Source organism: Silurus meridionalis, chromosome 20 (assembly GCF_014805685.1).
Source record: "Silurus meridionalis isolate SWU-2019-XX chromosome 20, ASM1480568v1, whole genome shotgun sequence".
NCBI lineage: Eukaryota > Metazoa > Chordata > Actinopteri > Siluriformes > Siluridae > Silurus > Silurus meridionalis.
This window is the reverse complement of record NC_060903.1, coordinates 18220706-18233205: the sequence shown is the minus strand read 5'-3', so window position 1 is coordinate 18233205 and position 12500 is coordinate 18220706. Positions and strand designations below refer to the sequence as shown.

General features: G+C 40.0%; 1 protein-coding gene across 8 annotated transcripts in view; it reads left to right on the top strand.

The window, feature by feature from the left end:
* si:ch211-207d6.2 (sickle tail protein homolog) overlaps positions 1 to 12500 on the top strand; it is a 43534-nt gene that overhangs the window by 8207 nt on the left and 22827 nt on the right. For 6 of the 8 annotated variants that reach the window (XM_046876312.1, XM_046876314.1, XM_046876311.1 and 3 more), the window contains exon 2: positions 4439 to 4689. In XM_046876312.1, the coding sequence (XP_046732268.1) occupies positions 4439 to 4689 (251 nt within the window). Of the gene's footprint in view, positions 1 to 4438; positions 4690 to 6125; positions 6376 to 6551; positions 6673 to 12500 lie in introns of those variants that run through there. The other 2 variants (XM_046876318.1, XM_046876319.1) reach the window with 2 other exon arrangements.

Sequence of the window (12500 nt, the reverse complement as noted above, 5' to 3'; positions counted from 1 at the left end):
GATGTAGAGGACAGGGGGGTATGGAGACATGTTTGTAAAGTCCTGGAGAAATTGTGTGTGTGTGTGTGTGTGTGTGTGTGTGTGTGTGTGTGTGTGTGTGTAGTACCCCTAACATTAAATATAAAATAGCTCATGACCATAGGTCTTTTATTGCAGAGAACAGCATTACTGGTGACGTAGCCTTAAACACAATCCAGTCGAGAGACTATCACGCCTGACTCGTGTTGAAGGCTACTCATGCTGACGGCTACGCTCTCATGAGTTTATAGCATAACTCTTTGAGGCAGATGAAAGACGCATCTTGGAAACTAAAAACAATCCCACTCTGGCAACCCGGTCATTAACTGCCCTGTGTAAATCTCCACCCCTGAACATGAGGCAGCATGATACCTACCCCAGTGCACCTCTATTAGAACAGGTTGCAGTTTCCATCTTTGATTACACTATGGAGATTCTATAACAAAGTGACATTATAAAATTTTTGTCATTTAAAAGATGTAATTGGTATTTTAGAGGAATTTTAAACACATGGAGGTGTGGACGTGGACATCATGTGAGCAAGCAACCATTAATCTAACCACTACTACAAACACCACGATTTTAACATTCAGTATAAAAATCTGACGTAACAGAAATGCACTTATTAAAGCTAAAGGCCGAATCCCACTGCTGACGTTACCATGGAATAATGATGAGAAGGAGAAACGACATTGTCTCTATCTCAGCAATTCGCCAGAGAGTTACAGCTCTTTATCTGTGAGATCAAACAGAATTTAATCGTTCTAATTGGTCATTTAAAACGTCCATGTTTCTCATTAGAGAGAACAACTAGGCTCGATCTCCTTGGGTTTGTTCCAGCATAAATGGTGAAATTTTGCAGCCTGGCAAAATTTGACTGCCGACAACATGTGGAAAAATTAAATATCAACAAGAAGTAAAGATTAAGGTGAAGCCCAGTGGTCTCCAGTTAACTTCCTGATGACTTGTTCTTGGACAGGAGGGTTCTCTGGGCCGTGCTTCAGAACTATAGAATTTTCTAACGATGGGATAAGAGTCCAGAGTAAATGTCATGTGTCTGTTTTACCTCCCAGCCAGCAGGTGGCGATCGGAGACACGCTTCAATTCAATTAAGTTTAATTCAAGCTCTGAAGATCATTTTTTTAAAAAGAGATTTCAGTTCTTTTTGAAGGAATCTGAGTTTGGCAGTGATATCACTTGAACCCACACACTTGTAAAATGTGCTGGGAGGAGGACAATGCCTGGATTTTCTCCTCCACACTTCTGGATTTTACAGGGAAGACAAACAGAACCTTTTTTTTTTTTTGGCAGTAAAAATTTAGCAGAGATCCAACACACACACACACACACACACACACACACACACACATATATACTATATACTGTATATATGTATATACTGTATACATATATACAGTATATAGTATATATGTGTGTGTGTGTGTGTGTGTGTATATATATATATATATATATATATATATATATATATATATATATATATATATATATATATAAATGGCTGAGACAGACACACACACACACACACAAACACACACATTGAGTTCTAGAATGCGAGTGGCTGACACACACACACACACACACACACACACACATACACTTTCACACAATTAATTATAGAATCTCTCCCTCTTTCGTGTGTGTGTGTGTGTGTGTGTGTGTGTGTGTGTGTGTGTGTGTGTGTGTGTGTGAGAGAGAGAGAGAGAGAGAGAGAGAGAGAGAATATTTTGCCAGTGCATTAGTAAACACCATCACGTATCCTCTCAGCACTGGCGTGTGAACAGCTGCTCTGTCATCAGTCATCTCTGACCTGAGCACCAGCATTAATGATGCTGCTGTGCTGACAGAACTTTCCAGATGTTCCACCAGAACAGTGAACACCATATTTTACACCAGCATACATAACATCAGATACTCCACATCTGCCGGAGGAACAAGGAGCGGCCTTCTGGTGCAGCAAGACTGCAATAAATCGGTCTGGAATGAGATGTGAAATACACAGCATTGACTCGAGAGTTTCTGAATCACTGACTTTCCAATTTGTTTCGTTTTTAGTGACTTCACTTTTAAATCCTCAGAAAATCCGAGTGAATCTGATCACTGTTGATGAAATAATGCGTAAATTCCTTTCCTGAAGAAATCTGATAATGTAAAGTTAAAAGTCAAGTCTGAACCTGGAGACTCTTTTCATCACCAGACATCAATTCAATTTCTTTCCTTTTATCAAGTTGTTGCAATGAAAACAATAACAAGACACCTTCTGTCCAATCACAGTCCAGAACTCGACATTGCTGTGATGTAAATGGGATTAATATTATCACTGTGTGTGACTTTGAGAGGAAACAGAGTGTGTTCTGCTCCGATCCTCTGCACTGGGACTTTGGATAAGTGATGAGGAACATCTATCAACTATCTGATGTCTGGTTCCTCTCTTAACTCCAGCTCGTTCCCAGAGCGTTTCCTGGTTCCTGTATGATTCAATCCATTTCCAGACTCTCATAGACATAGATAAAGACCATAAACAGTGACACCATCCAAAAGATCTCAGAGCCGTCTGCCTCTCCGAGTAGATCTGTCTGATCGGGATGAGTCTGAGCACGCTGCTCTTTTTATCATCCAGAAGGAGATTAGTGTGGAATTTAGATCTCATTAAAGGATTGATGAGGGAAATGAGGGGAAAGTACACAACAGAAGATCTTGAAGTACTGCTAACAGGAAGAAAGATTTTCCGGTTCCTGCTTTAAAAACATCTGATACGTAATTAGTTGTGAAATTTGAGATGTTTATGGAAATAAATCTGAAGGTACATTGATGTGAGCACTGAGGCGCTCTATTTCAAGAAAGAGTTTGCATTTCATGCTAGTTAACGTTATGCTAGTTAGCACTATTTAAACACTTAAACGAATCACTAATGACACCTTTTAAGTGAACAAAAGTGAACAAACTTTTATTATTTGCTACTTTTTTGCTAATTAGCTTATAAAAAGCTGTTTTCTCAGGAAAAAAATCTAATCTGGATTGTTTTGAAGACAACATTTACTTATTCAGATATTATAAAATTTTCATCATGGGGTAAATAAGTAGATAGAGCTTCAAGCGGTTAGCATGCTGATATGTGCTAGTCTGAGGTAAACAATGTATTCAGCTAGCATGTAGCAGTTCTTCAGACAGACACTGTGAAGGTGGAAACAAGACAGAATTATGAAACTCATCAACTTTTTTCCTCAGAAGAGTTGGAAAAATTACACTTTGATTCTTTGAGCAGCTCCTGGTGAAAACATGGGAATGTTATTTTCTGATTTTTGTTCATGTTTTACTCTGAAACTGTGTTGTAACTTGTTTATATAACAAGTTTCATGATTATATAACAGATTCATAAAGAAATTTCCGGAAGAGAACAATGGCTCGAAGCGTGTGGAAATGTAATTACAGGTCAGGTGACCATGATGTCATTCAGCTTTTATTAGCAAACAACTGTGTCCAAAACATGTTCTTACTCCACAAGATCAGATGCAAACTTTTGATCTTGAGAGCATCTAAAATACATTCTAACAGGACGTCTCTCGAGCTATAAAATCTAGATGTAAATAGCTGGTTTTTGTTTAATAATAATAAAAGTGTTAGCTAAATAAAAAGACATTAATTGTAGCTAGCAGGTTAGCATTCCACAGAAGTTATCAATGGTGTAGTTTAATATAATCAAGCTTGCGAGTGTGAACGAAGCTAGTGCAAAATCTTTTGCGAATTAGCAAGTTGTTTGAATCACAAACAATATTCTTTCCAGATGTTCTCCTAACTGTTATCTGTTAACTTTTATACTGTATATAATTTATTTTCTTTTTTTTTTTTTACATTCGATTTCTATTTACATTTTGAATAAATGTATTGCTAAAGCTGCTGTTTATTCAGAAGCCATGAATCTCAGGAATGTCAGGAGTCTTCACAGTGACCTGTAGACATATTTAACCCTCACACTAACATGATTTTGGATTTAAATGAGGCTTGTGGCTGATTGTGTGCTGATGAATTGTGAATCTTTTACATTTCAAATGATTCTTTAGTGTAAATGAAACGACTGATCCTTTGGGATCTACATGTGTTATGGGTTCACGCTACTGAGACAGAAAGCACAGGTACCAGATTCACCTCAGAAAGCTGAAGCTAGCACAGAAAAAATTAATTTTTTAAAAACATGTTATGATGTTATCCCTGATTCCCTCAACAAATTTCAATATACATTCCTGAACCTGTGTGGAAAATCACTTTAATTCAGATAATCTGCTTTAAAATCTAATCTCGTTTACTAACAAAGCATTTTTTTTCTTCCTAAAGTGTGAAAAAACCCATCCCTGTATCCCAAATCAACTGTTCCAACACATATATTTTTCCATCTCATCATCAGAGAAGGTGAAGAGGGATCGGAGGCCATGCTCGGCAGAGGATGTGGACAATCTGGACAGGAAGTCGAGCAGCAGGGACGTGTGTGACCGATCGAACCCCTGGTCCCCTCGCACGCTTCCTCGGAAAAACACACTCGCCATGCAGACGCATAACACGGAGCAGAGAAGAGAAGCCTTTCTAGAGCTTCTGAAGCAGAAATATCCTCATCACTCCTCAGTCATCGCCGGACATCAGGAGAGACTCCGTGATCACGTAAGCTGCTCAAGGGCTTGTGAGAGCTGGGCTCTGATTGGTCAGAGGGTGTTGATTAGTTTTCTAGAGTAGCAGATCTGATAGTAGTGCAACCGCCAATCACAAGCTTGGATTATTATAGTAACAGCGCATAAACCGGTTCTTGTGCAGCGAAAAGTGGATATTTATATAAATTCATTGTGGTGTAGGAAAAATAAACGTTTTCCACCCAGTCACACTTTAATTTACTGTAGAACCTCCGGCTGTCAAAATGAACACGTTAATAACGCGTTAACACAAATTCATTTTAACGACACCGATTTAATTAATGCAGCGCGCATTTCTGTTTTACTGTTTTTATTAAAAATACAAATAAATAAATATTAACGAGGCGAAATTAAAACCTTCAACGCAACACACATTTAGTCATGTCCTTTCTTTAATCAGATATAATATTAAAAACTTCACCAAAAATTTTTTTTTATCACTAAACATTTGTTTTATGCACCAAGTCTCAAATCAGCACCATAATCCGCCATGATGCGAACATCTGGTGAATAAAACCGTGGAAACATAGCAAAAGTTCAGTTTGGTGTCCTGGTGATTTACGTCATTTAAAACACTGTAATTACTTTAAAACATTTACAAGAATATTTTGTCTTCATGCTCCATGTTCAATTTGGTTTCACTAATAATAAATATACATTTGCATAAAGCGTCAATATTTCTCCATGCCCATGTTGATTAGAGTAATAACAACTTGACAAGTATAAATTTAAGGTTAAAGAACAAATAAAAATGTGCGATTAAGTTGCGATTAATCGTAATTTAACACGTGACGATCCTGCGATTAAATATTTTAATCGATTTACAGCCCCAGTAAAACCACAACTTAATTTAATTACCTATTTAATTTCTCTGAAGTGCGCATGTTTCGAGCTTCTTCATTCATCTGTTCTTGTGTCGCTGCTCTACAATGTAACTTAAATAGCATGTGTTCCTCAGTGGACCTGCTGCTGGAGATCACAATGTTATAGCTTTTCATTTAGATTTGGCATTTCCGGGGCATGATTTCTGCTTTAGTAACCCGGGTGTGTCTGTGATCTCTCCATCCAGGGTTTATTGTACTTGCGGAATGTGTGTGTGTGTGTGTGTGTGTGTGTGTGTGTAAAAGTGTGTTTTAGCATTTGTAAGGAAAAAAATTATTTAAAATACTTTACACTGTAATGACATGTTTTGGCCTTTAGACGGCGCTTTCAGAATGGAGGTGTAAGTAGAAAGGCAGGTTCATCAGGTAAAGCCGAGCAGGGATTATATGTGTATGTGAGTGTGTGTGTGTGCGCGCGCGCGCGCGCCTGTGTATGTGTGTGTGTGTGTGTGTGTGTGTGCGTGTGTGCGCCTGTGTATGTGAGTGTGTGTGTGCGCGCGCGCCTGTGTATGTGAGTGTGTGTGTGTGTGTGTGCGCCTGTGTATGTGAGTGTGTGTGTGTGTGCGCCTGTGTATGTGAGTGTGTGTGCTTGTGTGAAGCGCAACAGAAGAGCAGAAGTTTCGGAACTCGACCGTGGCGCGCGACTCGGTTGTCTCATGCTGCCGTGCGCGTGCCGACTCCCGGTTTGGACGCGTTCATCAGCGCGGTGATTTCGTCCAGTTGGGACAAAAACACAACTTACTCCTTCTCAGACCTGTCCCTCTGTCCCTCTGTCTCAGGTACCGTGTTGTGATTTTCACGTTTTGCATGCACATTCTGTGTTTTTTTACGCGTTCCTTACGCGTTCAACCCGGCGTGCACGCGCTCTGGCAACTTCTTAATGAGCGAACCTTTAATTAGCTTTTAGTTCTGTAAAGACGATCGAGCAGGAAAACCCCGCGCACAAACAGTTTAATAAACAGCAAGCCGAGAGCTGACACACTGATTCAGGACGTGACCTGAGCTTCAGGTCCTTCAAGAAGCTTCACAGAAACCAAATTTGATCTGCTCATCCTTGCACTTGTTGCTGTGTGAAAGTAAGATGATTGCGTGAGTGCAGCACGACTCCAATGCAGCGAAAATTATTTTTTAATAATAATTAATTCCTTTAATAATATTTATTTTTATTATAATAACAGACTGTAGCTGTTTGTACTTATTTACACTTAATTAGTGTTTTGCGTTTGGTTTGTATAAAACTAACCTGCAGTTGCGGGGTGTGTGTGTGTGTGTGTGTGTGTGTGTGTGTGTGTTTGTGTGTTATTGATATAGCTAAATTGCAACTATGATACACTCAAGTGAAACGATCTCAGGTTTCAGTACCTTTCAACCCCCGACTGCAGGTTTCCTCCATAACTGGTTTTTAAAATATTTGATCATTTTGTAGCGAAACAAACATTATATTAATTTAGTGATTCCTCGATTGTAAAAAAAAAAAATGCAAGTTCTGGTATAACCCTGAGTTTTGTAATGTTAATACGAAATCGTGTGATTTTGCGTGAATTCGGTACGAACTCGAGCGAATAAAACTCAGGTGTAAACAAAGCGACCTGTTTACTTTGATCTAATCAAGTTTTTTGTTTAGAATCGGCAGAATTCCCGTTTCGCTCTTCATCGATCTTATCGTGGGTTTTGTATTTGTTTAGTTTAACACGAAGTTTATCAGACGGGATGATCGTGTTGATGTGCGCTGACCGTGTCAAGTTCAAGTTAGTTGTGTTGTTGTGTTGTGTTGTGGTGGTGTGTTGTGGTGGTGTGTTGTTTTGTTGTGTTGTTGTGTTGTGTGTTGTTTTGTTGTGTTGTGTTTTGTTGTGTTGTGTGTTGTTTTGTTGTGTTGTGTTGTGTTTTGTTTTGTTGTTGTGTTGTGTTGTGTTGTGTTTTGTTTTGTTGTTGTGTTGTGTTGTGTTGTTAGGTGCTGTTTATCCCACATTAAATGACAGGCTTAGTAAAGCATACTTTCTTTAACACTCATGTAAACAGGTTTAATCTCACACACAACACTTGTAAAAATATTGTCAGGACGACGCCTGGGTTTCGTCACTGGACGTTTATTTTTAAAGGAACATCAGATGCTACCTAAAAGAATTTATAGTTATTACAATCAGAGTTACTGACAAAAATTTACAGTGAAACTCACATCGCATGTTTAGAAATTTCGATTTATGACTTTATTGCCTGGTGTTAATACTCCTGAACACATCCTGGAAAGAGTAAATGCCCCACCCCATGTTCAGACCCACCTGTCCTACCCTGAGACCCACCTTCCCCCAATCTTAGACCTGAACCCCCTCAGACCCACCCCTCGCTCAGACCCATCTTGCCTTACACAGACCTGTGCTCAGACATTATGGACACCAGTTCTCAGACCACCCCCTGTAGACTCGCTTTGCCCAACGCTCCACATTCAGACCGGGTCATTGGTCAGACCCACCTCACCCCACCTCACCCCGTGCTTAGATCCTCCCTTCCCTACTCCGAGACCATCCCTGTTGATCAGACCTGCCCTGCCTGCACTCCCTGCCTCCCCCTCACAGACCTAATCCCACCCCCACCCTGGGCTCAGACCCGCCGGTGCCGGTGTCCGTGCTTTTACAGTGTGTGTTTTCTCTTGAAATCCCTGTGCCCTTGGTGCTGAGCGATATCAGAGCTGTGGGAGCCATGGCCTTATTTCTCCTCCAGAGCCAGAGCTCGAGCCTGAGGACTGAGGAGGCCTGATTTATTCTGCCCTTTACAGGATTTTCAAAGGCCTGGCACAGGACCAGCGCAGATGAACCATAGCCTCCTGCAGCTGTGATTAGAGAAGGCAGTGAAGCAGACAAGAGCCTTCAGAACAAACGCTTTACTTTCACAAGCAGAAAATGTTAAACAATGAGACATGAAGACATAACATTTCTACAAACACCAGTGTACATGCAGATAGATAGATAGATAGATAGATAGATAGATAGATAGATAGATAGATAGATAGATAGATAGATAGATAGATAGATAGATAGATAGAGAAACCATGCCTCTAAAAAAATGGCATGGCATCAAGTTTCGGCATCTGGGATTTGTGTAAATCTTGTCAGGTTAGATAGGTGTAGCTGTAAAACAAAACCTTTAAGACAGACTTGTCTTTAGATTTTCCTAAAGAAGCCTTTAGCATGTCATATGCACCGAGTAAACATTTAAACTTTTAGCGTTTCTCTTTGTGATTAGTTCCGGTCTCTGAACTTCCACAGCAGACTAGATGAGGTGACATACGGAAGCGTTTTTCTTCTGTGAACTGATGTTTATTTACCTTAATCGAGACGTCTCTACACGCGTGTTTTGACGGTGCATAATGACGCCGTCTGAACGCTAACACGTGTTCCTACTGCATGTGGAGAGGAATGATTTCTGGATCTTGCAGCAGCCGGAAATGCCTTCGCATGATGGTGTGTTGATTTGAAATTCGAAAAATGCTGCGTTATCCATCTTCGTCTCCGTCTTCATCTCCGTCCCCCCCAATGTTCAAACCGGTTTAGTCTTTCAGCCTGTTGCTTAACTCTGTTTTTTAATGAAGGTGCTGCAGGCTGAGTCATTACACACACACACACACACACACACACACACACACACACACACAGCACAGCCAGCCACCTGTCATCCTTCATAAACCTCAGTTCAAATGGATGTGAAATTTGGCAGTGAGGACAATCAAGGCTTTTATTCTCTCCTGCAGTGTGTTCTTACACATGACCGACCGAGAAACTTGTACTGCACTGGCACAGGTGCTGAGATACCATCTCCCACTTCACCTCCTGCCTCTGTAAATGTGTGTGTGTGTGTGTGTGTGTGTAGAACGCGGGGGGGCCTTTTTATTTTTATTTTTTTTGTTTTCGGACTCTGTATTACAGCCTGCAATACAACAGAGCAAAAGTCCCAGCATTTTCGACGTGGTATTCCCAGTTCAGTATTTTCCCAGCAGTAAAATCAGCTCAGCAATGTCAGATCAGTATTCCCAGCACAGCTTCCCCAATACACTTTATTCAGATCAGTATTCCCAGCACAGCTTCCCCAATACACTTCATTCAGATCAGTATTCCCAGCACAGTATACTGGGTATTCCCAGTTTAGAATTCTCAGGGCGGCAACTGGGTATTCATAGTGTGGTATTCTCAGTCCACTATAATGGATATTCCCAGCAACGTATTCCAAGTTTGGTATTCCCAACTGAGTATTTCTAGCTAAAAATTCCCTGCGCAGCATTCCCAGCTGGGTATTCGTATTGCAGTATTCCCAGTGCAGAATTCCAAGCACAGTATTCTTACAGCAGCATCCCCAGAGGGTATTCCCATTTCCCATGTTATTTCCAGCGCAGTACTGGAGGTGTGGAATTTCAAGCTCAGTATTCCCAAGGCAGTACACTGGATATACTCAGTATGGTATTTAAAGTTTGATATTCCCAGCTAAGAATTCCCAGTCCAGCATTCCCAGCTCAGAAATGTGAGTAAAATGTGTTGAATTGTTTGGGTGGGGAAACTCATGGCACTCGTTACACACCACATGTGGAGCTTAATTAGAAGGAATTGATTAATTTGATGAACACACAGTTATCCACATTACAGGCTTCACAATGAAACTTCACCATAGATCACTTTCATTTCACTCCTCTGGCACAAGAACCGGATTATCTCACTGCATGTTGCAATTCCGCTCAGCTTCTCTGTCCAAATATGGCGATATGCTGTGTGAAATGCAGACAGGGATGTTTTTGAGAAGCACAGGCTTAATTGGCTTCAGGCGTGTGCTGATATTAACTCTTTACTCTGCGATAATCAGATTCAACAGATTTATTACCACTGCATTATGTTTTTGTGAGGTCAGATTTCAAACAAACATCTTCACATTAATATTCTTTTGTTCTTTTATGAAACTGTTGTCTTTTACGAATTTACATATTTTGATATTAGGAAAAAGACATTTGGCCATGTCTGTGGTTTGAAAAACCACCTAATTATTCGCTAATGAATGATTCGCTAATGAACAAGCCTTGTTTTAATGTTTCCTAAAACTGGACAAGTTTTCAGAGATTTTTGCGAAGCTCCGGAGGAACATATTACCTGGAGAGCTTAAGTTTGAATCCCATGGATGTTGGGAAAACAATATTATCTCTTCCTCTTGTCAATCACAGTGCCTATTTATGTGGAAGAGGGCAGATAGCCAAATTGACAAATTGGGGGAAAAAATTTGTTGTTCATTAAAATGTTCTTTACAGCATCATTGGCCTGTGATGTCTCAGAAACGTGTAATCAGACACAATTTTATCAAAATATTTATATTGTCATATTGCCCAGTACTAAATTGGGCCTAAAATGAAGCCTTGAGGAACACCACATGACTGTATGATGTAATTTTGTACTCCAGGTTTGTTTAAAACTGTCATGGTGTCCAAAGTTTGGTGAAGATTTTGAATGAAATGAAGTTCTAACACCTCCACCTGAGAGTGAACACACATGTACATGCATTCCTTCCTGTCCATCTGTAAAGCCCAGACTGGGTTAACCTGCTCTCTGGGTGAACTTCCGGCACGAGTCGTATTCATTAGTGCCTCCAGGTCCGGAGGTGGTTGTTGAAATGTTAATGACTGGATGTGAATCTTGATTGTCATGAGTTAACTCACAGTTAATTGCAACTTAATCGCACATTTTTATCCGTTCTAAATGTACCTTAAATTAATACTTTTCAAGTTTTAATACTCTAATCAACATAGACATGGACAAATATTGATGCTTTATGTTTATTATTTGTGAAACCAAACTCAACATAGAGCATGAAGACAAAATATTCTTTGAAAAACAAAATAAAGCTTATTACTTGATTTAGAAATGTTTGTAAAAACAAGATCTTAAAATCAAAATAAATGTATCAAAGAAAAGGGCTTGAAAATGTTCTGTAATAATCTCAGAATGAAGATGAATATAATTGGCCATGCAATTACTGTTCATGCTCATAAAAAATCATGTGGGTTTATTAATAATATAATTAGCCTAAGTCCTAATTATGGGTAAAATTAAACAATTGGCTGCAAGTCAAAAGTAGAAATCTGGCAACCCAGTGTCTATTGTGTTTCAGCAGTAATTGTTTTGTGTGTGTGTGTGTGTGTGTGTGTGTGTGTGTGTGTGTGTGTGTGTACAGTGTGTGTTGTGTTTTTTGGTGTTGGGAGGGTTTGTGGCCAGTTTGTACAGACTGTGAGGTGTTGGAGGTTGGAGAACTGGTCTGTGTGTGTGTGTGTGTGTGTGTGTGTGTGTGCACGTGTGTGTGTTCACGTTGTGTAGATTCTGGACCAGTTCAGCAGCTCGTGTTTTGATTGTGGCTTTGGAGAATGTGCTGCCTTTCGCTCACACATTCCTGCAGCTTATAACAGCGTGTGAGCAGTCAGGCTTAAAGAAGAGCAGGAACCCATGCTGGGGAATTAAATAAATATCTATGATGTTCATATACACTTCAGCACTGATTTTAGAACCAGGGTTAGACTCCAAGCATGTGAGCTGGAGATGTTCATGTACACAGATGACTCAGAGATGGAGGTTTTCAAGTACAATGAGGAAACATGGTGATATTTAGTTGTGAATCAAAACATTAATACAAGAAAATCATCTTAAAGATGGACTGCTACATGGTGAGCTGCTTTGTGTTGGTTGGGTGTGTGTGTGTGTGTGTGTGTGTGTGTGTGTGTGTGTGTGTGTGTGTGTTAAATCTAGCTACATAAATCCATGTTCTGCTCCAGATGATCAGATTACACTCTCGAAGAGGTGATCAAAAACTTCCCACCCCCCATGGTGTGAACCTGAATTGGGATTCGAATTAACAATCATGTGATCAGGAACCCTGATAGCGA